The sequence below is a fragment of the Panthera onca genome, chromosome B1 (assembly GCF_046562875.1).
Source record: "Panthera onca isolate mPanOnc1 chromosome B1, mPanOnc1 haplotype 2, whole genome shotgun sequence".
In the NCBI taxonomy this organism is placed as follows: Eukaryota; Metazoa; Chordata; class Mammalia; order Carnivora; family Felidae; genus Panthera; species Panthera onca.
In genome coordinates this window covers 85,560,269-85,587,197 of record NC_138342.1, presented here as the reverse complement: position 1 = coordinate 85,587,197, position 26,929 = coordinate 85,560,269, and the positions used below count along the sequence as shown (strand labels likewise).

The 26,929-nt window shown below is 38.6% G+C and overlaps 1 protein-coding gene across 2 annotated transcripts in view; it reads right to left on the bottom strand.

Annotated features, from left to right (window-relative positions):
- NFKB1 (nuclear factor kappa B subunit 1) overlaps nucleotides 1-26,929 on the bottom strand; it is a 119,614-nt gene that overhangs the window by 71,604 nt on the left and 21,081 nt on the right. The window contains exons 2-5 of one of the 2 annotated variants that reach the window (XM_060654542.3): nucleotides 21,961-22,006; nucleotides 17,505-17,580; nucleotides 13,137-13,177; nucleotides 9,135-9,233 (exon numbers count right to left, since the gene is read on the bottom strand). In XM_060654542.3, the coding sequence (XP_060510525.2) occupies nucleotides 9,135-9,233; nucleotides 13,137-13,177; nucleotides 17,505-17,580; nucleotides 21,961-21,999 (255 nt within the window). In that variant the 5' untranslated portion in view covers nucleotides 22,000-22,006. The remainder of the gene's footprint in view (nucleotides 1-9,134; nucleotides 9,234-13,136; nucleotides 13,178-17,504; nucleotides 17,581-21,960; nucleotides 22,007-26,929) is intronic. The other variant, XM_078445855.2, reaches the window with a different exon arrangement.

Sequence of the window (26,929 nt, the reverse complement as noted above, 5' to 3'; positions counted from 1 at the left end):
TGTGGAACGGGTCCCAGGCATCTCTGTGGTTAGAATACTCTTGGGTGACTCTGATGCACACCAATGACAGAGAAGCATAGATTCGAAGGACCCCCATGAGTAGAGACAAAACCTTAATATTTTATTTTATTTTATTATTTTTTTAGTTTGTATATTTAGACCATTTATTTTAGATCATTATTGTTATGTTAGATAATTACTGATAAACATTTCAGATAATTATTTATAGCACTCAAGGGTGATGTTTCATATTTTTCTTTTGTCTGCTCCCTCTGACTCTAAATCTTTTATCATTTCTTACTTTCCTATCATTTTCTCAAACTTTTTCTTAGGATTCTATCTTTTTTTTTAATTAAATATAATTTATTGTCAAATAAACCATACAACACCCAGTGCTCACTCCAACATGTGCCCTCCTCAATGTCCATCACCCACTTTCCCCTCTCCCCCCCCTCCCATCAACCTTCAGTTTGTTCTCAGTATTTAAGAGTCTCTTATGGACAAACCCTTAATATTTTAGTAATGAATAGTATCCCATGATGGTTAAGAGTGTAGACTCTTAAATCATACTGTCTGAACTGAAATCTTGGACTCCAACCCAGAAAGACTATGAGACTCAGGGTAAGCTTCTTAACTTTTCCAGGCTTCAATTATCTCATTTATCAAGTGAGGATCAGATAACCTACTTGCGTGGATTGTTGCGTTGACTAAATGAGATGATGAAAGTAAGCATAACAATCCATTCTCAAAATCATTCTGTTGGGTGGATGGGGATCTAAAGGGGAGAGGAACTGTCTGTGAAAGTCCGCATGCACCTTCCAGCCCACCTGCAGGAGAGGCGAATGCAGACCAGAGGGTTCTGATCTGGTACCCTCCTGAAGGTGAGGAGAGGAGATGGAGACTGCAGGGTCATCTACAGCCTCCTGTCTAGACCTGCTGACAGGTTGAGAAACAGCTTGTCTGTGGAGGAGGAGGTGTTATACATTTAAGGGCTATATAGTACTTCCGAACATTCTTTTTTTTAAGTTTATTTATTTTTGAGAGACAGACAGAGAGCGTGAGCGGGGGAGGGGAAGAGAAAGAGGGAGAGAGAATCTCAAGCAGTCTCCGCATTGTCAGCACGGAGCCTGATGTGGGGCCCGAACTCACAAACTGTGAGATCATGACCTGATCTGAAACTAAGTCATACGCTTAACCAACTGAGCCACGCAGGTGCCCCCAGAATATTCTCATCTTAGCAAGAAGAATTACCGCTATGGGACTTTATGAGACCTGAGTTCCTGAATGGAATGGGGAGACACTATACAATCTTCAGACTGGTAACTGGTAACTGGTTAGTTAGAAGCTATCAGAGATTGGCTTTAGATTGAACAATGGTCCCAGGATAATCATGTATTTAGGGAAGAGTAAAGGGGAGAGAAATGAGAATGGCCAGCAGAGGAAGATCACCAAGCCAGGGCTGACAAAAACAAAACTTAAAATTTAGACAATTTGTGGTTTCCCTGATAATCTCTAACAGTTAAGTCTCACAGCTATGATCTCTGTTAGAAGTTTCCTTAATGAGTAGCTCTCTCTAGTTCATAACAGAGACTAAGAATACATACAGTGAATTTAGAGGGCTATTTTTAAAAATATTCTGCAAGGTAGTATTTTGTTTCAGGGGCCAAATGCAAAATTTCTGAACTAATTGAAAGAAAATTTATCTAGAAGTGTAGATTGTGGTTACACATGGGAGAGAGTTTTGCCTGCTTGCCTAGAGCAGGACCTGACACACAGTGCTCAATGACTATTTGTTAAATGAATTTTCTCTCTTTTGACTTCCATCATCAATGGTTAACTTTATGCTGAATCACCATCAATATGGAAGGGCAAGAGAGAAAAAGCAGTGAAGCCCATTCACCTTTTTTGTCTGGTGATACTAAATCTCACCTCTTTTCCACCCTATGGCCAAAGTGAAGGCAGGCTTTCCAGAGCTTTGTGTTGGAGGCCTGAAGTATTTTGACTCACTTAAAATGTATTAAGAAATACAAAAACATAACCGTAAAATTAAAAAGTACAAAAATAACAAATGAAAAAAAATTGACAAAGACATTATATACATACATATGCACACCAGTCTTTTAATTAGCTGCTGTCAAAAAGCTAAAAAGACATGTAATCTACAGCCTTGATTCCTGACCATGTTTGAGCCCATCCCTTTGAAAATCTGATAAACAGCTATCTCTTCACAAAAATGTATATATGCTTACATAAAATTCTGCACAGAAACTCAGAAGTCCCAAAGTTCTCTGAAACCACCAAAAAGGATCCAGGTTACAAGCTCTCTCTTCAATATACAGGGCCCTGCACACAGGGGATATAATTATTTCCCACATGAACATATATATGCAAATAGTAAAGAACTACTGATGGAAATTTTAATAAACGCTACAAACTCAGGTTCTATATGCATGCCTAATGGATTACTGGTGATTTTCTTTCCTGTTGCTTTTAGTGATCAACTCAGATTAAATTATTCCAAATTAGTATTAAAACTAGATCCTCATAATGGCAAACCTCCTGGATCAGACAAGTCTATACAAAGGAAAGGAGATTATGCAAGGATATGTGATAGCTTTAAATGCCACAGCAGATCAGCCGGTCTTTATTTGACCTTGACAGAACTTAACATTTAGGATTTTTAAATGAGAGGCACCAGAGTGGAGACTTAAAAAAAAAAAAAAAAAAAAATCAAGTGGGCACAGGGGACAACAAAAAAAGCTGGTTTTGACCTAAACATTTTGACACATGCCTTCTGTTCAACGTACAACACTCAAGAAAGAACACATATGTGAGAATCAGCTTTCAGAAAACATGTGATTAAAAATAGTGACACGCACATCAGCTGTGTTTCAAGCTGTAGTCCACTGCATTCGATATTTATAACTAAAGAGAAAATAAAAATACCAACTGGGGAGCTATTTGTATTTTAGAATGAAGGTCACTGACACTGATTTCTGTCTGGCATAGAGTGAGCCCCGCTGGAGGCTGATGATCCTATCAGCTGAGGACGGGGAGTTTCTGGAAGACCATCACTGAGAGTTTCTGAAGCCCCATAGGGCTACTCCCACTGGCACCCTTCCTCCTCTGTGAAGAGGAAAGCAGTTTGATTAATAAAAAAAATCTGATGCATAACTTTCGGGAAAAAGAGGGAAACGAGCCTTCCTTGGCACTCCTTGCTGAGTCAAAAACAGGCAGGGACAAGCTTGGCCCCAAGGAAGGTACTTGTGCTTTTCTGCCAGCCTCTCCCATTAGGAGCTCCGTGATGAAATCAGAACTGAAGAAACTTTAAAGAGACACTTTACTGGACAGTATCAAAGAATATTAAATGTTTAACAACAGGAAAGCTTTTCTTTAAAAAGGGCGAGACATTAAGAGTCAGTCTGTATATGTGCTCTCCCTGGATTTTTCTCTTAATGTTATTCTGTTGTTGTTGTGAGTCAGAATAAACTTCACATTGTAAATGAATAAATTTTATCTAGATGATAAAGAAGAATCAGGAGGATCAAAGTGAACACTGATCTTCAGTGGAGCCCAGGTTTTAACCCTTATCTGCCCTGAAAAGGAGCCATGATATAGAATAGAAAATTTGGGTGGAAGCCAGTAAAAATTAATTTTCTTGAAAATGCCAGTATTGATAGAAGCATCCTTATGGAGTAAAAATATTAAAGCAGATCAGAGAATGAAAGTGCAGAATGCTGGTTCACTTACGAAGAAAAAGGAAAAAATGATAGATGGGTGGGGTTGTAACTGTAACTACGTTTCATTTTAGAGAGACAGAGATCAGAAGTTCATTCTGTAGAATGTTAAGATCTATTACATCTAGATGGTGTATGTGGTGTCTGTTATACCAACTTTTAAATGTTTTTGAATTATGCTTGAAGCATTCTGTAATTAAAACAATTTTTAAAAAAGAATCTGAAGACTTACACAGCAAAGCTCTAGAAATCCAAATGGAATTCTGACAGCAAAGAAGCACGCAGAGCACCAGGGGGTCCCGCATCGGAGTTCTAGAAATTACCTCCACATGGTAAGAGTGTGTCTAAGCCTAGTCTACACCCAGCTTATTAGAGATAGGGTTTTAGGGGTGCCTGGGTGACTCAGTTGGTTAAGTGTCCGGCTTCTGCTCAGATCATGATCTCACAGGTTCGTGAGTTTGAGCCCTGAGTCGGGCTTTCTGCTGTCAGCACAGAGCCGGCTTCAGATCCTCTGCCTCCCTCTCTCTCTGCCCCTCCCCCACTCGTTCTCTCTCTCTCTCTCTCTCTCTCTCTCTCTCTCTGTCTCTCTCTGTCTCTGTCTCTCTCTCTCTGTCTCTGTCTCTCTCTCTGTCTCTCTCAAAAATAAATAAAAACATTAAAAAAAAAAGAAACAGGGTTTCAGGCATGGCACAAAATTCCAGCAGAAAAAGGAGGATTGGGTAGACTCCTAGAGTTGCTTTAAAATGATTTAAGTTGAGGGGCGCCCACGTGGCTCAGTCGGTTAAACGTCTGACTTCGGCTCAGGTCATGATCTCGCGGTCCATGAGTTCGTGCCCCGCGTTGGGTTCTGTGCCGACAGCTCAGAGCCTGAAGCCTGCTTCGGATTCTGTACAAATGCTCTCTCTGCCCCTCCCCCACTTGCACTCTGTCTACAGTGTCTCTCTCTCTCAAAATAATAAACATTAAAAATTTTTTTTTTAATGATTTAACTTAAGTATCATATTTGGACAATCATCAAGAGAGTAACCCAAGCAGGTTTTACATTCACACACTCTATAAAGTGTAGTTAGGGGTCTGCAGCCCCCAAGCCACTGCCAACCCCATAGCTTTTGGGTGGCCTCCCAACACTTTGCTGCTGCCTGCATGTGACTGAGTGCATGCTGAGCCACCAGCCTTTCAGAGGCATCTCAGGGGGGTGGTGTGCCCACAGAGAGGGGTGATGGGAAGAGAGAGAGGGAGTGAGGTCTGAGGGGAGAGGCAGACCAGTAAGAGGCCATAGGTGAGGAAAAGGCAGAGCCTGTAATATTTCCCTGTTAAACCTGAACAAATGTACTTTAATAAGCATGTAGCATATGTAAATCTCAGATATAGCATTCTTTGCAGTAAATCTAAATGCCCTCCCTCTGAAGTTCCTGCCGGAATGGATTCTAGGGGTAATTGTGGGCACCCTTGGTTATACCTCCCTTCCCTGGAACGGAGGATGAGGACTGTTCCAGAAAGGTTCCCACTGCTCACACACAACAGCTGCTCTGCAGGTTCTGTGCCTTGGCTGAACCTGTGTCCACTTTCACTTTCTCTTCTGCAACACTTCATAACCGAGTGCCCACAGAACCCTATGTTAGCTTTTAGATATGCTGTTATCATAGAATATGGACTGTTTTAAGACATTTTTTTTCTTCTCTTTTCTTTCTCCTTAATGCTAGCTCAGGTGTAAGTTCTCCAGGTATGTTAGCTCAGAGACCCTAGAAGAAATTATACACTCACTGTGATCATTTTGAAAATAAGTACCTACTAATAATCAGGAAAAGTACATATGTTTGCAAAATAATATATTTAGGCAATTTCATATATTCCATATAATCCATGTGCTACAGCTTTACAGTAGAAAAGTATGCACAGGAGAAAGGTTAAGGTTGAGTCAACCCTGCATCTAGATCAGTGGTTCCAAAGCAGGGTAATTTTGGCTATGCCTAGAGACATTTTTCGTTGTCACAATTGTAGGGAGGCTATTGGCTCCGAGTGGGTAGAAGCCAGGCATATTGCTGAATATCCTGCAATGCACTGGCAAGCCCCCCACAACAAAGAGTTTTCTGGCCCAAAATGTCAGTGGTGCCGAGTTTGAGAAGCCCTGATAAAGTTGTATCTGGCCCGCTGCTTCCCTTACAGCCACACGCAGAGGGGGTACTTAGTTAACTACAGCAGAAGACATGGGCAATTGTAAAGATCCTCTTGATAAGAGATACATACTGAGGGCAACTCTTTCTTCTGTCTAAATTTTACAGAGAATAAGGGTTTAAAATCCCTTTGTAACCTAAAAGGTCCCCTTTTACTATTCCCATTAAGAGTGATATTGGGAGAAGAGGTCTGGGAAAACTACCTCATGGTTGTGTCTTTCTCTCCCTCCTCCTTATCCCTCTGATTAGGAGCTTTTAAGGTAAATAAAATGACTTCCTTTAACCGTTATGAACAGCAAAGGCATTTAAACTCTCAGTGAACAATGACAGGCTAGAAGAACAGTGAACAACTGGACTAAATGCTTAATAAATACATGTTGAATTAGTGAATAAAAAATAAATGATTGGGTGAAATAATGACACTGTAACTGAAGTTTAATAATGATCAATCTTACACATTTATATTTTGACTTTATTATTAGTTGTTTACATACCTATATTTCCCAGTAACTATTAACCTCCCTGGATACAGCAATTATAATTTGATAAGAATATTTAATGTCCTTGTTGTTCTAGGCTGTTTCATTTCTAAATTATTTTGCAAATATGAGGCAGTAACCACTACCTGAGAAGGATGTATGAAGACTAAGCACAAATGAATATATGAAGTTTTTCTAATCAGGTAATAAAGTTACATAAAAGGTAATGCTATGTATTTGTTAGTATCAAGAATTGTTACCTGGCCACAAAAGACTGGGACAATACAAGTAAACGGTTCATGAAAATACCATTATTTACATAGAGTTTGTATAGAGCCAGTCCAGAAAAAAACCCAGTTTTTCTCTTGATGTTAATTCTTCAGTAGTTATAGCCAATATCAATGCTGATAACATGCATCTTTCAATTATCCTTCGCGTAAGCACACACACACACACAAACATGTAACATGTTTATATGTATGATGCACAGACATATATGTTAAAAAGAGAAGTGCTAGACCTGACTCCCTACCATCTGAGTCCCCTTTGCCGCCTGGGCCTCTCTCCTTCGGCCTCCTCACAGACATTACCTACCAGGTAGGTACCTACTTTTTCCGTACCAGGGTCATTATGAGGATCAGAAAAAATTATGTATGTAAAGCACTTGGCAAGTCTTTGGTGCTTCATAAATGCTAATTCCCTTGTTCAGTTGCTGCTCCTCTTTCCTCATCCAGTTTCTAAAGGATCTGAGACTGTGGTTTCCTTCTGTGAGTTAAACACATCACATTTACCCTGCCTGATGGCCTTGAAGGGGAAAAATGACTTTCATTCCACACAGAAGCTAGAAGACTTCAAATGCAAATGGGATTGGTAGGACAGATACTATATAATATGGGTGAGCTTCACTCATAAGGTAAGGAGTGACATCACAGTATTTTGTCTTTTGTTTTGGAACAGGGACAAGAAATTAGAGATGCCTGGGCCTAGAAGTGGAGAGGGAGGAGAGGGAGGAAACAGAACGTAAGGCTGGCAAAACCAAAGCAAATTTCCTTCACATCGCAGTTTTACTAAGGCTCTGTCCTGTTGCCCTTCCCCGATTCACAAAAGCAAATCAACAAAAAAACTCAGGTATTAGTATGTTCTACCCTGAGAGATGCACACACCTGAGTGGGAAAGGAGTTGCTAACCATTTGCCAAAGTCTTGAATTACCGAACAAATAAAATTTTTATAAACAGTGCAATTGCAATTACTGACTGGCTTATCTGTAAAACTTTTTATCAGTCTATGAAACACAGCATCATGTGCTGGCGAGGATGTGGAGAAACGGGAACCCTCTTGCACTGTTGGTGGGAATGCAAATTGGTGCAGCCACTCTGGAAAACAGTGTGGAGGTTCCTCAGAAAATTAAAAATAGACCTACCCTATGACCCAGCAATAGCACTGCTAGAAATTTACCCAAGGGATTCAGGAGTACTGATGCATAGAGGCACTTGTACCCCAATGTTTATAGCAGCACTCTCAACAATAGCCAAATTATGGAAAAAGCCTAAATGTCCATCAACTGATGAATGGATAAAGAAATTGTGGTTTATATACACAATGGAGTACTACGTGGCAATGAGAAAGAATGAAATATGGCCTTTTGTAGCAATGTGGATAAAACTGGAGAGTGTTATGCTAAGTGAAATAAGCCATACAGAGAAAGACAGATATCATATGTTTTCACTCTTATGTGGATCCTGAGAAGCTTAACAGAAACCAATGGGGGAGGGGAAGGAGGAAAAAAAAAAAAAGAGGTTAGAGTGGGAGACAGCCAAAGCATAAGAGACTGTTAAAAACTGAGAACAAACTGCGGGTTGATGGGGGGTGGGAGGGAGGGGAGGGTGGGTGATGGGTATTGAGGAGGGCACCTTTTGGGATGAGCACTGGGTGTTGTATGGAAACCAATTTGACAATAAATTTCATATATTAAAAAAAAAGAAACACGGCATCATGTTATAAAAATAAAAAACTCAAACCACCTCTGAGAACGATATTCTCAATTAGACCAACAAACAGAAAAAGAACCTGAAGATGCGTAAAAGTCCTGACCAAACACGTTACAGGCATGTCAGGAAGCAGTAGGTTCCAAGGACCATCACATGTAGTTACACAGTTGCTCAAATAAAGGCCCTAGAGTACTTTCAGGCTCTCTGTGAAACACTCATATATATTTTTTCATCTAATGTCTAAAAGTGTCTAAAAGACTCTATAAAAGTATAGACCATCAAGATTTCTGCATTATGGTACTGAGGTTTAGAAGTGTTGTTGGATAACCTAGTCAAAAGCACACTGCGAATAACAGAGCCTGATCTGAGTTCGTGATCTTAAATACCATGCCACATAATCCACACCCTCGGTCATCTGTTGTTTTTCACCAAATCTCTAAAGGGCTGAAGGGAAACACCTCTTTCAAAGACTTACTAAAATTTCCGGAAGTATATTAACCAAAAAACACTTGAAGATGATCAAGAAATAGTAAACATTTGTTAATGTTGAAATAATTTATCCTAAATGAAAACATTAACAGAATTTTTGAATCTGCCACTTCTATGCTAAGGGACAAATTTCTATCTAAAAATTATAATGACCGTGTGACTGGCTTAGGAGTAAAGGCAGACTATATACACTTAAAGCATTCCTTTCTTTTGCTTTTAAGAAATGAAATCTTCCAGGAAGATAGAGAAGGACACCGCAAACTTACTTTGACCTGAGGGTAGGACTTCTTGTTCTTTTCACTAGACGCACCAGGGAGTCCACCGTGGGATGGGCCTTCACATACATAACGGAAACGAAATCCTCTCTGCAAAGGTGAATACGGAGCCAACAAGTTTGAGAAATACTTATTAAAAATTGTAGGAACAAAGTTATATACACATTTTAAATTCTTGTGTATATCAAATGAGAGAGGAAAAGCATCAACTGTGAAAGAGGACTCTGCAAATGAGAACCACTTTTCCCATAATCTTATTATGAACATTGATGCGAATTGATACTTGTCCACTGATCTGTGGCTTAGAAGCCAGGTCCCTAACCCTGCAGAACCTCTCCTGCTGGGCACATGTGGAGAGTGAACTGCTGGAGAGTTTAAGCCTCGGACTCGACATGTTGCAGCTTGTTTGAATCAGAGCTTCCTCGTCTCAAATTGCTGCTGCCAAGCTCTGAACTTGGCCATATTACTGAGTTATGCTGCTTTGACTCCTACTTAAAGGAATTCCTTTATCTACTCTGATTACAGTTGATTCAGAGGGAATAAGAAATGTCCTGTTAAATATACTGCATCAGTGTTGCAGAACACATCCTATGCAACAGTTCAGAAGATAAGGTTTGGACTTCATGGTTATTGATATTATCAAGCTCAATCTTGATATAGTAACTGACCTGGATGAATCCAAAACCAGATAATCCTTTTCGATATGGTTAACTCAAGAATTCTACAGATATAGTAGATCAGTGAAGAGTTAGCTGGAAGGCTTTGCCATGTGTACTACTTACTGTGGGCTGATAAACATGGAAGCTCCATGTTTTGTTTTGCTTTTTTAATCTATACAAATGAGACGATTAGACAAGACCATCTGTAAGGTCTATTCCAGTTCTAGCGTTTTATGATTTACAAAGATAACAGTTATAATTGTGCATATCTATATACGAAGAATAAAACAAGGACCGTTATGAAAATGGATCGGATATTAAGGGAGCTTAGCATTAAGGGAGATTTCATTGTTTTTCCTGAAAGACTCAACTTTGTAATGATGTCAATCAATATGTAGTGGTGTTATAGTTTAAACTTAACCAGACAGTTCTTCTTTTTTCGAATCCTTTTCAAATGTCTTAATATGCTCTATGGGACATCCTCACCTTTCATTTATTTTTACAGTGGGATTGATTTCATATAAACAGTGTCAGATCACTAGGCCATCGGGAGGTCCGCACACCCATCACTTGCTGGTAGGGGCTTTCTACCGTGCATACTCTTTTAACAATTGCAAAGCCTGGCAAATGCAAAGATTTTAACAGCTTTGAGCCCATGGGACAGTGTAAAAATTCTTGCCCTCCTTAGATTGCACTACATTTCATTATGCATCATAGGGTCTTGAAACAATCTGAATGATCCAGGGGCCCTGAACTAATTGAAACCTCTGGTAAGCATCTGGAACTGCCCCTATATTTTCTGAAAATTTTCTGATCAATCTTAAAGCATATTTCACGAGATGAGGAAGGTCTGAAATAAATTCCCTAGTGTGGGAAAGTTCCTCAAGTCACACATGGATCTAGAGTGTGCAATCAACTCAACAAATCGGGACTTAAAACGACTTTTGCCTATGACTCTTCAGGAGATATCAAACCTAATACCAGGGAAACCTTTTGAGGTGAGGTTAGTCCTTAGGAGCAATTCCTCTGTTTAGCTTCTTACAAAATTTAAACTAAAAAATAAGTTACAAATTCAGCCCTATACCTTTTGTAGACAGAGGCTGTTGGCTTGTTTTTATTAATTATATGAACTTTCTAAAAGCATAAAAAAGCAGCAGCATGTGCAACATGAGCCTCCAGAATTGACTAACCATAAAGATAGAGATTTATTGACTATTAATCTATTTAAATACAACTTCCGTTTTTAAACAGCATTAGATAATTAGCACTGAATAATATGCAACGAACTGGATATTCTAAAGATTAGTAGTCTACGTTATGACTCATGTCTGTCAGAGCTGGGGACAACGATGGCAAAGGAAAAAGAACATTCTCCTAATTTTTATTTTAAAAATGAAAAAAAAATTAATGAAGAAATTCATTATTTTTAATCACAAAATCCCTTTAGGACAGGTGGAGAAACATATACATGTGTACTTTAAATTTATTATTATTTTTTTTTTTCAGGAAGATAAGATGTCTTCACATGCATAGTTCTAAATGTGTTTCTGATTCTAAATTTTGAGATTAGAGGTTTGTCGATCCACAGCCATTCATTTTGGTAACTCCATTTGCTTACAATGAGTCATCAACCTCAAAGGCAAGGGCTATGTCCATCCGGTCAGAAAGTTTGATTTAAAGACAATCTTTTTACTTTCACTGCAGTCAGACATCAAAATAACTTCGGTTTGGTAAACAAACACACTGTTTTACTCAGGCAAGCTTTCACACATCTACGTAGAGTGAATTAAATTTTGAAATTTGGAACTACACAACCCCATAGGTAAATCATAAGTGTCCATTTTTTTTTTTATGACTCTTGGACCCATAATAAGGAACTGCATTTAAAAATTCTTATTGTAGTGCTATGCTTATAAAAATAGTATTTGAAAAACATGCTTTTCCTGGTATGCAGAGAAACAGATCTTAGCTTGATTTCTCACTTTCGTGGATTACACAGATTTTACAAGCTAGAAAATTTTCTGGGTGGCCAGACTGCTGAGCAGACTTCTAGGGGATAAACTTCCACGGGGAGGATCCTTGAGAGACTTAGCTACTTCTTGAGAGAAGTCACCGCTAAAGAACTGGACATGGAGGTAAAGCAAAGGTGAATCACGCTGGCAGCCCACGGAGTCAGTCTGCCACAGCAAGCAAGTAGAATAACGCTCCCAAGTCTCGTGTGGCTTTCCTGTCCCCACCTCAAAAACTTTTACCTCAGGTCAGCCTTATCATGATAGTTAAGACAGTTATAGCCTGTAAATTCTGACCCCAATCCAAGTACATGTTACAATTACAGTAACCATGATGGAAGCTTTATTTAAGTTCTTGACCTAGTTAGCATTCATTTAATGTTACACAATGCAAAAGTGTTACACTCACTCAGCCGAGCCACGAAAAGCATTAAGAAAGGTTTTGGGTAATAACTCCAAGACAGCAAGTATATGCATCCCCAGTCACACAAATGTGGTAAGCACATCCATTCAGAGATTTATTGACTTTGTCCTCATTCTGTGGGGGCCTATACTATTCCTCTACCAATCCCCCTAATAATTGAGCTCTCCTCACTATAAGGAAGTATTAAGATTCTCTTTCCTCCTTTTTCATAGCAATGGTCCCATCCAATTTCCAATAAATATTTATCCACAGAGTTGGAGCACAGTGAGGAAGCCACTTCTATTCCCAGGCATCCTCTATAAAACCTAGTGGTGAGAGGAAGAGCCTGATGAAATGAAATGCTCCTCTTTTGTCTCCAAAGGGGTCGAGTCTAAAGATAACACGTGACAAAAGAGGACTCAACTGTCCATTTGAATACTTTATCTACACCTTACTGGTACTTCTAGCCTTTTAGGTCACATGTTCCAAAGACAAAACAGAAAAGGCTGGAGCTTTTGAAGGAAGGAAGAAGGCTAAGAAGTACCACATGTGCACGGACAGGGTTGATGGGTGTAACTCAGTGTATACGAAAAGCCTATCTCCTTAAACATGAAAATGAATGGAGACAACTCTGCCTTTCGTAGGAGTGGCTGGTAAGCAAAGGTGGTGGAGATCGTGAGATACCAAGGATCTACAATCGTCTAGGTTTTACAGAACTACGTACTGAGGCTCAGGACACTTAGAAGAATGACTAATGAAGTAGGCGAATAAAGTTGTTACACAATTTGGGCTGGGTGTTGAACTTCTAGATAAGCTACTTCCTTCATAAAGTTCACTTATTTTATTCGGTGCTTGAGATATTAATAGGAAACTTATGGATCTAACATTGAAAGAGGAAGTCCCATCCCTTTAATCATCTTACCTGTTTAGGTTGCTCTAATATTTGAAGGTATGGACCATCTGCTGAACATGAAAACAACAAACAGAAAGCAAAAGAAACTGTGAGCCATCTCACATTTGCTATAAAATATAAAGCAAGTAAAAACTGAAATTATGTCTTTAAATAGAGGTTTCAAATTCATTTTTTAGCTAAAATTCCATAATGATATGACGTGCCTTCCTCAATTGAAGAGCAAATTTATTCTTAACAAGTTCTATATCTCTAGAGACTCACAATAAATAAACATTTGCTGAACCCCAAGAAACGGCGAGATGTCTGTCAGGCAAGGACAAAGATGTCAATAGCTTCACAATCTTGTCTACTAACAAAGCATTTTTGAAATGACACAAATACCAGTTAAAAGCAGCAACCATTTCCTGGGCACCATGACATTTCCTTTTGCCTTCACATCATTAGACACAGACTTCCATTCCTCAAAGAGAATGTGCTCAGTGTGAAAGTATAAGAGGCTAAGCTAGCGCCTACACGTGTGAAATACACAGATAATGATCTCAGGCTACCTGCCTTTCCTGATGCTAAGTATTCGGTTACTTCCCCTTATTTGAATCCCTAAGTACTGCTTTTGTTTCCCAATTGGCCAGATTGTTTCTTTTCCCTCCCAAATCTAATTTGGTCTGTCAGACATAGTGGACTTTTCCTGTTAATCCATAGTTTTTGATGTTTGTATACAACTTCTGAATACTGTGCCGAATTCTTCTAAAATGGCACAAATATTTTATAAAATCCTGAAAATAATTTAATTGAAGATAGGTGCATTGTTATTAATTATTAAAAACACATAAAGAAAACTAGAAGTTTAATCTATACCCTGACTATACCTGCCTTGGAAATTCAAAGGAAAATCAGAATCTCTGATAGTATAAATACAAACTGTTCAATATGAGAAAGTCTCTAAGTTCCCCAGCTGGTTTCTATGTCAATAGTATAATAACCCATAGTTCTGCAATAAATAGAGGCATATGGTGTTTCTCACTCATTTGACTGTAAATTAAGATGTTTGATACTAACAAAATTCTAGGAGAATGCATCTGTGCTCATTTCAGTTCACTGTCTCTTAGCCTGAAGTTCATTCTTTTAATAACAGAAGTTTACATTATTTTATTTATTATTTAAATAATTTTTCAAGTTTATTTTTTAATGAGAGAGAGAGAGAGCGAGCACAAGCTGGGGAGAGGCAGACACAGAATCTGAAGCAGGCTCTAGGCTCTGAGCTGTCAGCACAGAGCCCAATGTGGAGCTCAAACCCATAAACCCCAAGATCATGACCTGAGCCGAAGTCAGACGTTTAACTGACTGAGCCACCCGGGAGCCCCCATATTATTTTAGATAAATACATTTACAAGGAAGATTTAATCCTTTATGTTGAAATTAAAAATAGACTATAACTTAAGAGAGAATTTATTTTTATCTTTTCTGTATTATGATGAATCAGGATAAGGCTAGAAAACCGGAGCAACAAAGGTAGAATTATTTCCTGCTATTAGGCAAGAAATTTACAAGCAAGTCAGTTGAAAAATGACTGAATCTAGTAAAATATACACAAGAAAGGAAAAATGGGTAGTGGCTGGCCAAGGTATATGTAATTTAAGAAAATTATCTTCTCTTCTCTGTATGAAATTTATCCCTGGACACTTTCAAATGCTTCTAAAAAAACTGCAGTTTAAAAATTCCAAAAACTGGCTAGAATTTAATTTTTGATAAGGAAATAAAACTGCTTAGCAATAGAAATATTTTCACACTACTAATATAGCCTGCGTGATAACGTAACAAATCTACTCATAAAAACATTCCCTCTAGAATGCTAAATCAAGAAGAGAGGTCTCTAAAAAAGCAACTTTTGTATGTCATGGAAAATACAGAAGAGTTGGATCACATCTACATTAAATTTCAAGTCTCTCACTTATTAACTCTTCTAAAAATACTTGAAGTGTTGCTATTATTTTTGCTGTATGGTTTTATTTCCTTTTAAATATGTGAAATTCCAAGGTTTGGGAATTTTATTAGTGAAATGGGGCCACTTTTCTCTTTTAGTGAACACACTTAAAAGTTGAGCCAACTAGAAAATTAGATTTGATATGCGTATATTCATTTTAATGCCAATTTTCTTTTGGCCACATTTCAATGCCATGAAGTAACATCCTATTATGTAGAGAAATTTAAATTACAGTATATATATTATGGACTTAAAAGTTATACCATATCCCACAGAATTTTTAACACGTGGTAGAACTAATAATAGTTTTAGATTTCAAGAAGATAAAACAGTCCATATGAGAATTGCAAGTTAATATTGGTTTACATAACCTTTCTATCCCTTTAAAATGTGAGTAAAACATCCATACATCTTGAATCATAAAAATTGGACCATGCCACTGCAACAAAGAGGGAAAATCCTAGCAGTAAAAATGATGAGGTAATAAGTGGAATATGAGGTTTTGAGGTATAATTTTGAAAGTTTTTCTAATACTATGGCAAAATAATTTCTACAACATGAAGCTCTGACCACAATATTTATGGAGACGTTTCTTTTGATAATCGTATTTCAACCTCCATAAACGTGATGTAATAAAAACAAAGCATCTACTCAGGGTACTGTTTGGCATTTACAGGGCATTAAATGGAAATGTTTATGTCTTCTCAGGGCAAAACCAAGTTCTTAAGAGTTTCAATAAAGCATTGATACTAAGAAAGATACTTTGAACCCCAGAATAAAAAGTTCACAGGAAACACAGAAGTTACCAAGATATTTACTTGTTCACAGGAAGCTGACCTAGAGCTCAGATTGGACAGCACTTCAAGGGACCTCAGATACGGCAGCCTGCATAGTATGTTTTGTGGGGTAAAAAGAGAAAGGCCTCAGCAATACAACTTCTACTAGGGAAGGTGAACATATACCAGATTTACTTTTTCCCTCCAAGAATACCTAGAAATACATAATAGAGATAAAAATGCAGAAAAACATTCTTACCTAAAAAAAAGAAAAGTGCGTACCATAGTTACAATACAACAATAATTATAAGCGAGAACGGTACAAACTGGAAAGTCTCCCAAGAAGACAAGGAAGTCCACAGTAAAGAAAAGAGCTGATGTCCATCTCAGTGATTACAACGCTCTCTGTTTGTTTTTTTAATTTTTTAAGTAATCTCTACATCCAATGTGGGGCTCACACTTGTGACCCCGAGATCAACAGTCACATGCTCTGCTGACTAAGCCGGCCACATGCCCTAGTTACAAAACTCTTTGTTTTATATACAACTTCCATAATTTACTCACACTGCCTCAGAACATCTGTTAAGTCCCACTGGTGACTGGAGGAGCACATAAAAAGAGCCATCACATAAGGCTGACATACAAATCAATTAACAGAAAGAGACTAAATGAATTGGTTTTTTAAATCACTCATATGAGATTCAACAATTTGACAATGGTGATAATGCAGTCATGTTAGAAGGAAGGATGATTATCATGAGTTTTCTCCAATTCGTCAGAATGTGAAGCTAAAAGCTTTTTTAAAAGACGATTTTTCTACTGAGATGATTCTTATGATTTTTGTAAACTTTGTTTCCCCAGTGCCCGGCATACTGGATGGCACATAATAGGAGCTCAAATAAATGCTTGGGGAATAGATCTGAGAAGCTGAGACTACCTCACATACACACATACATACATACATATATGTATATATATACATGTATGTGTATATATATGTGTGTGTGTGTGTGTGTGTGTGTACACACACACACACACACACACACATATATATTCTCTGTCAGGAGTTATATAGAACCTAGAGCTAACAAGATTGAGTGAAAAGGAAAATGATACAAGTAAAAAAATTCCTTCTGAGCTGTCTTGGTAGATATCACTAACAATTTAAGTCAGACAATGGGTAAATGGGATAGAATATTTTCATGCAAATATAGTTCAAAAAAGTATAGTGAGGGGCACCTGGGTGGCTCAGTTTGTTAACCAAGCGACCAACTCTTGATTTCTGCTTGGGTCATGATCTCACGGTTCATGAGATCGAGCCCCATGTCGGGCTCCATGCTGACGGGGAGTGGAGCCTGATGGGATCCTTTCTCTCCCTCTCTGCCCCTCCCCTGCTTGAGCACAAGCGCATGTGCAATCATGCTGTCTACCAAAACAAATAAATAAAACTTGAAAAGAAAAGTATGGTATAGTGAAAGTTGGTTTTTTAAAACATAAATCACCACTTCCTTTCTAGGCATCTTACTGACTTTCTAAAAGAAGCTATTAGCAAATCTTGAATTTAAAAAAAAGCAAAAACAAAACATGTGACAGAGAAACAGAGATGAGGAGTTTTCTTACCTGTAGGTAGGGGCATCTCTGGTTGAAATATTTCTGGATTAAATATCGTATGAGTCAAAGGATCCAAATGAAACATCTGTAAAAAAGAAAATGTAAATAAGTCGATCCTTATTTTTCCAACATCGTATTAAATATTTGAATTTGCTACACATAAACCAGTTATTGGAAGAAAAACTGAAGCGAAAAAAAATCTGAAAATATTTCAAATCAGTATTTTAAAAATATGTTCATGAGACCTAGCTGAGTTCTCACGTGTACAGAACTTTACATGTGGGCTCATTTTTTTGTGACAAAGGGATTTGAGAAGAATGGCCTAGCTACAAAGTCCAGAGAAGCCAGCACCCAGTATAGCTTGCTTACCAGGATATCTTCAGAGCCCAGTGTATGTTTAAAACAGAGCGGATCCTTAATCTTTTTTTAACAAATGACTTAAAACCTGTACTCTCTGAGAAATATGAGCATAAGAATATGATCTTAGAAATCCTAGAAATATTTCTTTGATAATGGTAAATGAACTACTCTAGCCATACGACTTCAAAGCCTGTAAGACTTAGGCAACAGCCCTGGAACAATTTACAGAAAAACTGAAAATATAACTTATGGTCTGAGCAGCAGATATAACTGAGCCCTGAGCTCCCTCATTTCTTTTTTTCCACCTTTGCTTAACTAGCACAGTGCAGAGTACCTGAAATCTAGTGGGTGTGGCAGGCTGGATAATGTCTCCCCTTAAGACACCTACATCCTAATCCCCAGAACCTTGAATGTTATCTCATAGAGCAAAAGGAGTTTGCAGATGTTATTAAATTAAGAATATGGACATAGAGAGCTACTTTTAAATTATCCAAGTGGGCCCAATAAGAGGGATGGAGGAGGTTGAAATGAAGGTAGGAGGTGTGACAGTGGAAATAAGAAGTTGAAGTGATGAGGGTGTCACAAGCCAAGGAATGGAAGCAACCTCTAGAAGCTCAAGGAGGCAAAGAAAGGAAAGCCTCCAGAAGGAACGAGCCCTTCCAACACCTGGACTTCAGACTTCTGACACTTAGACTGTAAGAGAATACATTTGTGTTATTTTAAGTTACTAAATGTGTGGTAATTTGTTACAGTAGCCAACAGAGAACTCATACAGTGGGCAGGGATCATGTGTTGATTCAATTACATATTCTATCCTGGTAAGTTACTAATAATTACTTATCCCAAGAGAAAATTTTCTTTCCATTTAGTTCATTTAGGACTTAAAATTCATATTTCTGGGGCTCCTGGGTGGCTCAGTCGGTTACGTGTCCAACTCTTGATTTTAGCTCAGGTCATGATCCCATGGTTTGTGAGTTCAAGCCCTGCGTTGGACTCAGTGCTGACAGTGCAGAGCCTGCTTGGGATTCTCTCTCTCCCTCTCTCTCTCTCTCTCTCTCTCTCTCTGCCCCTCCCCTGCTCAAGCTCTGTCCTCTCTCAAAATAAATAAATAAACTTTAAATAATTAAATAAAATTCATATTTCTGGGCTTAGCATTTGTTTCAACCTAAATAAGTCATCTGTTTGAAATATCTGTGGGCTGCATAAAAACCAAACCATATTTCATATTTGTGATATACTAGTCAGTAAGTGTGCTAGAGCTGGTATTAAACAAAAAGAAAAACCAGCATTGCAATTTGCTCCTTTTCTTTATTAGTATCATATCAGAGGTTCCTGGAACCTAAGATCCTAGTATGCCTAGTTAAATGAAACGTAAGAAATACAGAGTTTAAATAAAGAACGCTTCAGATCCAGTTGTGAGGTATGCAAATTTTCAATTGAGGAACAGCAAATGTGCTCCACACTTCAATGCTTAAGAGTAAAGTTCATCTATGCTATTCATTGTTCACTGGAAAGGAAATATAGGAATCAAAAAACGTTATTGCAAAAACAGGCCCCACCGTATTAGAGAGTATTCAGCAGTCTCAGAGCAGAAGAGATGACCTAGCAACTAATGTCGTCCTTAGGGTCCTGCAGGTGGCTAAAATGACTGAGTAGAGGGCAGAGCACTGGTCTGAGGAGAGATACACACATTCCACTTCTGACAAGGAAGACAAGCCGTGTTGTGCCCTGCAGCTTGCATTGTATATTAGGTTATGGTTGGAGAGCAAATTCCAGAATACATTAAAACACTGAGGATAGCTCACTGAGGACACGTGAACCTCAGGAAATATACGCCATTAAGCTTCAGACAAGAAAAAAAAAAAAAACCCATACTACAAGGACCTCTTGCCTCAAAAATGGAAATATCAGAACATACCCCACCCCTGTTGCTGATGATCACAAAAGTGCCCACATAAGAAAAACTCTCGAAATGAATGTTTTCAGCAGGTTTTACTTTTGTGTGGCATAAAGGACCATCTCTTGCTGATAAGATTTCCTGTGTATAGACAGGAAAGCATGGTCTAAAACCAAGCAGAACATGCTTGTTAGAGTTTGCCTTTAAATGTTAGAGACAGCATATTAAAAGTGAAAGGTAAAACACAGGTTTTGATAATATGAGTAGCCAAATATCTTTTTTGCTGTAATCAAAGAAAATGTTCCTAGATTGATCCCTCTAACACCATTTGTATAATAAAATTCCACAGGAGCATCTTAATGTGAAAAGCTATGCCCACCCATTCTTTCTAAATAAATCAGAACATTATCAACAGTAATGAATGCTACACAAGCCCATTTTATTTGAAGAAGTGATACCAGATCCCTTATAAACTATTTCACTTTTGGTTTTATTTTCCTGATTGCTTGCATGCATAAATTTGGAAAATCCATTTTTTAGGTGGTAGCCACCAAAGTTTTAATGTGAAATGATTACGAATCTTGGACTAGGGTGTCCTGGTACCTAGTTTTCCCTCTCTTTGTCTCGCCTAGCAAACTACATTTTCCAAATCGCAGCTTACATGGGCTTTCTCTGGAAAGTCACTCATAATCCTGCTCTGCCCTCCAGGTAGTAGAGCAATCCCTTTCAACATTTCTGGCTCATTTTGTGCAGAATACTATGATGACATTTATCACCATATAGAAACTGTTCATACCTCTGTCCCTTGTATTAGAATGGCAGCTATATTAGGGTGTGTGTATCACTTCTGTAGTCCTCCTTAGTCAATGTTCTGATATGTAGTAATGCCTCAACAAACAGCTGATGAATGAATAAATCTCAATATTTTAAATACTTCTTAAAAATCATCACATTAAAAATTTAATATTGCTATTATACTTACCCTAGTGCCTGAAAGTTGCTTTCAAATGGTTTATCTAACATACATATAATATAAAAAATATAAAACACATGTCTATGTGTGTATAGACACAGAGAGAAAGAGAGGGAGGCAGGAGAGAGGGAGACAGAGGGAAAGATGGGGAAGAAGCAAAATATTAATAACCAACAAAGATTTGTTGAGTATTCAATATTTCTATAGGCCTGAAATTTTTCAAAGTAAAAAGTTGGGCGAAAAAGTTGGTATCCCTTCTTAATTGAAAATAGAATTATAATGAACAGTTTTATGTTCCTAAAACATATTCATTGCCCATTCAGTCTTTTCAACACCCCTTAGAGTGGGGGGGCCAGCATTCCTATTCCTTATTTCTTTGCAAATAAGAATAGTGGGACTGGGGGGAGGCAGGTGTAAGTGATTCCTCAAGTTTAAAGAGCTGTTTGTTCAGTGGCAGCCAGCACCTACATAAAGATACTCGAATTCTAAGGCCAAGGTCTTTTCACTACACTAATCTTCCTCCTCATCAGATGAATTTTAAATACTTTGTGTTCCCCCCACAAAAGATACATTCAAGCTCTAATCCCCAGTACCTGTGTACTTTACTTAGAAATAGAGTCTTTGCAGAAGTAATCAACTTAAGATGAGGTCAGATGGAAGGGTGGGCCCTAAATCCAATGACTGGTGACTGCATCAGACAAGAGAGAGGGAGATTTGGATACAGAGACACAGGGAAGAAGGCGGTCTGCAGGAATGATGCAGTCACAGGCAAGGAGCACCGAGGGTTGCTGGTGACCACCAGAAGCTTGGAGAGAGGCCTGGGACAGATTCTCCTTCAGAACTTCCAGAAGGAACCAACCCTGTCATCATGTTGATTTTGGATTTTGGTATTCTAGCCTCCAGAACAGTGAGAGAATATATTTCCGTTTTTTTAAGCCACGTGGTTTGTGATAATTTGTTACTGTAGCCCTAGGAAATTAATATGGTAGTTATCATTTGATCTGTAGATATATAATTTTTATGCAACAGTATGTGTGATGAAAGGGTTTCAGTTACTTATTTTCTATGGCATGTCCTCTCTGACCGTACATGTAGGGACAAGGAAACTGCAAAGACAATTTAAAATAAATTTTTACCAATTTTAGAGTTTTCCTGATAAATATGGTGGCTGTTTCTATATATTTTAAAATATAATTACGTTTATTAAAAATTATCAGTTAAATTATAATACTCACTTGTTCATGTGCTCCCAAATATGAATCGTCTTCTGCCATTCTGGAGCTATATATCAAAACAAAACAAAACTGTAAGAATGGAATGACACTTAAGAATATCGGACAAAGGGCTAGTATCCAAAATCTATAAAGAGCTCACCAAACTCCACACCCGAAAAACAAATAACCCAGTGAAGAAATGGGCAGAAAACAGGAATAGACACTTCTCTAAAGAAGACATACGGATGGCCAACAGGCACATGAAAAGATGCTCAACGTCGCTCCTCATCAGGGAAATACAAATCAAAACCACACTCAGATATCACCTCACGCCAGTCAGAGTGGCCAAAATGAACAAATCAGGAGACTATAGATGCTGACGAGGATGTGGAAAAACGGGAAACCTCTTGCACTGTTGGTGGGAATGCAAATTGGTGCAGCCACTCTGGAAAGCAGTGTGGAGGTTCCTCAGAAAATTAAAAATAGACCTACCCTATGACCCAGCAATAGCACTGCAAGGAATTTGCCCAAGGGATACAGGAGTACTGATGCATAGGGGCACTTGTACCCCAATGTTTATAGCAGCACTCTCAACAATAGCCAAATTATGGAAAGAGCCTAAATGTCCATCAACTGATGAATGGATAAAGAAATTGTGGTTTATATACACAACGGAGTACTACGTGGCAATGAGAAAGAACGAAATATGGCCCTTTGTAGCAACGTGGATGGAACTGGAGAGTGTGATGCTAAGTGAAATAAGCCATACAGAGAAAGACAGATACCATATGTTTTCACTCTTATGTGGATCCTGAGAAACTTAACAGAAACCCATGGGGGAGGGGAAGGGAAAAAAAAAAAAAGAGGTTAGAGTGGAAGAGAGCCAAAGCATAAGAGACTCTTAAAAACTGAGAACAAACTGTGGGTTGATGGGGGGTGGGAGGGAGGGGAGGGTGGGTGATGGGTATTGAGGAGGGCACCTTTTGGGATGAGCACTGGGTGTTGTATGGAAACCAATTTGACAATAAATTTCATATATTGAAAAAAAAAAACTAAAAAAAAAAAAAAAAAAAAGAATTCCATCAGGTAGGGGGCGCCTGGGTGGCTCAGTTGGTTAAGCGTCCGACTCTTGATCTGGGCTCACAATCTTATGGTTCGTGAGATGGAGCCCCTTGTCAGGCTCTGCCTTCATAGCACAGAGCCTGCTTGGGATTCTGTCTCTCCCTCTCTCTGCCTTCCCTCTCCCACCCCCAAACCTCATTCACAGTCTCTCTCGAAATAAATAAACTTAAAAAAAAAAAAAAAAAAGAATCCCACCATGCAGGAGTAAACCATATTATTCCAGTAAGACCAAACATAATCCTTTTAAAAAGATTTTAGGAGGGGAACATCTTCCTTAAAAGAGTAGTTCCTCTTTGGAATCTGAATCTAACAGCAGGAAAATTGCACCATCGAGGAATTCACACTTATGTACAATCCGAAATCCTTATGTCAAGCTCACAACAGTGTCCTAGAGTCTGGTACAATCCATCCTCTGCATAAAGATCATACACACTCACATTCTTAGGTCATTCCTTTTTGTCACCATCTAGACTTGAAGGATTTAGTCTTAGCTCTTTGTGCAGATTATTTTCCAACCTTTCAAGAATTCTGTGATGGTCCTAGAACTGTGTCCAAGTTTTCTACCTGCTTCTTGAGCTAAGAAGCTCCGAGAAGGTCCTCCTGCCTCACACTTCCTTAGAATTAGGGATGGCCATTTGATGAAACGCTCACCGGTGGGCCATTGGAACTACTGCGTGCCATTCCCAGGTCTATTGCTCTAGGTCCTTGACATGCTTCCTTCGTGGTTTTGTTTCTTTTTCTCTTTCCTGCTGGATAAGACCTAGACGTGAAGAAGACCCAGCCTCTACCACATAGATGATGATAAGTGGCAGCTGACGCTGGTGGTGATGTAGAAAGAAATAAATTCCCTTGTTCTTTAACCTCGTGTATCGTGGGGTCTCGTTATTACAACAGTCTAGTCTTTACCCTAATGACTACATTACCTAACAGTCTAGTAAGGACAAAGTCCTCCAAAGAGGATCCTGGCTTCCAATGAAATCCTCTCCTGCTAGTGACCTCTGTGACTTATAAGGAGTGGACAAGCCTTGTGAGGATTGCTAGTGGGATACAAAGCAGTGTCCAGCTTCAGCAAAAGGGAAAAGGCTACATCCTATGGAATAAGAACTCCGTGCAGATTTTAAAGAAATATTTGTCTCAAATAAGAAAGATTTATAATGCAATATTCCTGCTGAAGATTTACAAATAACTGTAATCAATTAAGATAAGCAGTTAAATAAAGGAAAATTGCCCTGATACCATAGAAAGGAATTAAGTGATTCAAAATTCCAGAGTTCTTCCACTGCTGGGTGTGTGACTCTGGATATATGGCCTCTGTTTCCTTATATGTAAAATGAAAGGTTTTGATGGGATGGACCTTTGAAAACAGTAGAATTTGTTGAGCTTGGAGTTATGTTAGCTAACAAATGCTTATTGAAAGAACAAATCACAACTCTTTTTGTAAACCTGGATTTTTATATGTACTTAGGTATATATCTATATTCAAGAATCACTATAGGGGTGCCTGGGTGGCTCAGTCAGTTAAGCGTCTGACTTCAGCTCAGGTCATGATCTCACGGTTTGTGGGTTCGAGCCCCACATCAGGCTCATGCTGACAGCTCAGAGCCTGGAGCCTGCTTCGGATTGTCTCTCTCTCTCTCTCTCTCTCTCTCTCTCTCTCTCTCTGTGTGTGTGTGTGTGTGTGTGTCCCTCCCCCACTTGTTCTCTCTCTCTCTCAAAAATAAACACTTAAAAGAAAAGAATCACTATAATAAATTTCAGGTATTTAAAGAATACTAATAAAATAATAAGTGTTACCTTGAAATACAGTGCTAATACCAGTTATAATACTCTTGGGAACAATCCTTATTCTTAGAACACTACAGGACTCCAAACTTCCAAGAAAAATATTAAGACAATTTTTTTTATCTTTAGGTTTTCCGTTAATGTGAGCTGACTACGTGAATCCTCTCAAACAATCTTAGCACATGGTCTTCAAAACAGAGGTGAGACTGTTGACTTACTAAAATGACAGAATCCATTCAGTACCTGTTACTCTGATTATGTATGTGTGTGTAGATGTGTACATACATCTGTGGATGGTTTCCTGAACTTTGAATGGATAGATTCAGTAGCAAGTGGCCCTCACTCTGATTTTAAAACTCATTCTTATCATGATCATTACTGTAGTTAAAACTTTAATTAAGGGGCGCCTGGGTGGCTCAGTCAGTTGAGCGTCTGACTTCAGCTCAGGTCATGATCTCGCAGCCTGCGAGTTCGAGCCCTGCATCGGGCTCTGTGCTGGCAGCTCAAAGCCTAGAGCCTGCTTCTGATTCTGTGTCTCCCTCTCTCTCTGCCCCTTCCTCACTCATGCTCTGTCTCTTTCTCTCTGTCAAAAATAAAAATAAACATTAAAAAAAAAACCTTTAATTAAGATCTCTAACCTGTAGGCACAGGACAAGCTACCCAAGTAAATACAGTCCTCTTGCCAACATCATCCCCATGATTTTTGCACAAATGTGTGGCAAAAGATCACAGTTTTAAAAGCCCAACAGCAGCCCAAGAGATACCCAGGTGGTGATTAAAATATGAACTTTTACAAGCTTTGTAAGATAGTTAAGTTCGCTGTGAAGAGCTGAGGTGATTGTAATCCTACAGTGATGTCAATGTTAATTCATAATTTAAAAATAAAATGTCAAAAGAAACCAAGAATTATTTGGAAAGGATGAATCATTGAGTACTATTTGCATTAATTGTAAAAGCAGGGTTTATTACAAAGTTTTGAAATACCAAATAAGTCTTTGGAACTAAAGGATCAGGAAAGACCAGGGAAAGCCCCTACTGCCCCCCTACTCCCTGAGCCCTTCCTCTCACTTTCCCTTTGCACAGTTCCGTGCTTTTGAGGAAGGACCTTGAAACAGAAAGGAAGATATTGGGTTGACTGGTGAGAAGATGGGCTTAAGCTCTGCATCTCTCCTATAATGGTTGAGGCTTTCAGGAAAATTTTCACACCGTGGAAAGAGAAATAGAAAATGTAACTAGCTAGCAATAAAAACAGCTTCTCCAGGGAATTGTGTGTATTTCTCACACGAGAGGCATAATGTTATAACTGGCTATGTTCCGAATATGTGACGAGCGCTACATGAAATGCCTAATGGATTATTTTCTGCACATCTGTGACAATCTCACCACTGACACCAAAGGCCAGCACAAAGAGCTGTTAGTGAAGGCAGCAAGGCCAAGGCCACTTCCTTTCTTATAACTGGAGATATTTTCTAGGATCAGATATATTCACATTTTTTGAGGGCCTACTGTAAGAGAACATACTCTTTTTATTCTATTAGATTTCATAAAAAGAAAAAAAACAAAACTTTTCAAACCCATTGATTTCATGACCGTCTAATGGGTCATAATCTGCAGTCGGAAAAACAGAATTTCAGGTGCCATTCAGAGTATGTGGGTGGGAATCAGAGAGATAGTGTCTCTATTTTTAAGATTATATTCAGCTATAACAGACCCTACTTAGGTGTAATTTTAATACTTTATCCTGGTATGAGGAAGAATGACAAGAAAAAGAGTGACTTTTCACCATTTTTCTGTTGCATGATAAATTGATATAGAGAAAAGCTATGCTGGAGTTTCTTTCCTTTTTAAAAACATTTTTTTGGTTTATCTATTTTGACAGAGAGAGAGAGAGAGAGAGAGAGAGAGCAAGCGGGGGAGGGGCAGAGAAAAAGGGAGAGAGAAATAATCCCAAGTAGGCTCCAAGCTGTCAATTCGGAGCCCAATGTGGGGCTCGAACTCACAAACTGTGAGATCGTGACCTGAGCTGAAACCAAGAGTCGGATGCTTAACCAACTGAGCCACCCATGCATGCCTGGAGTTTCTTTCC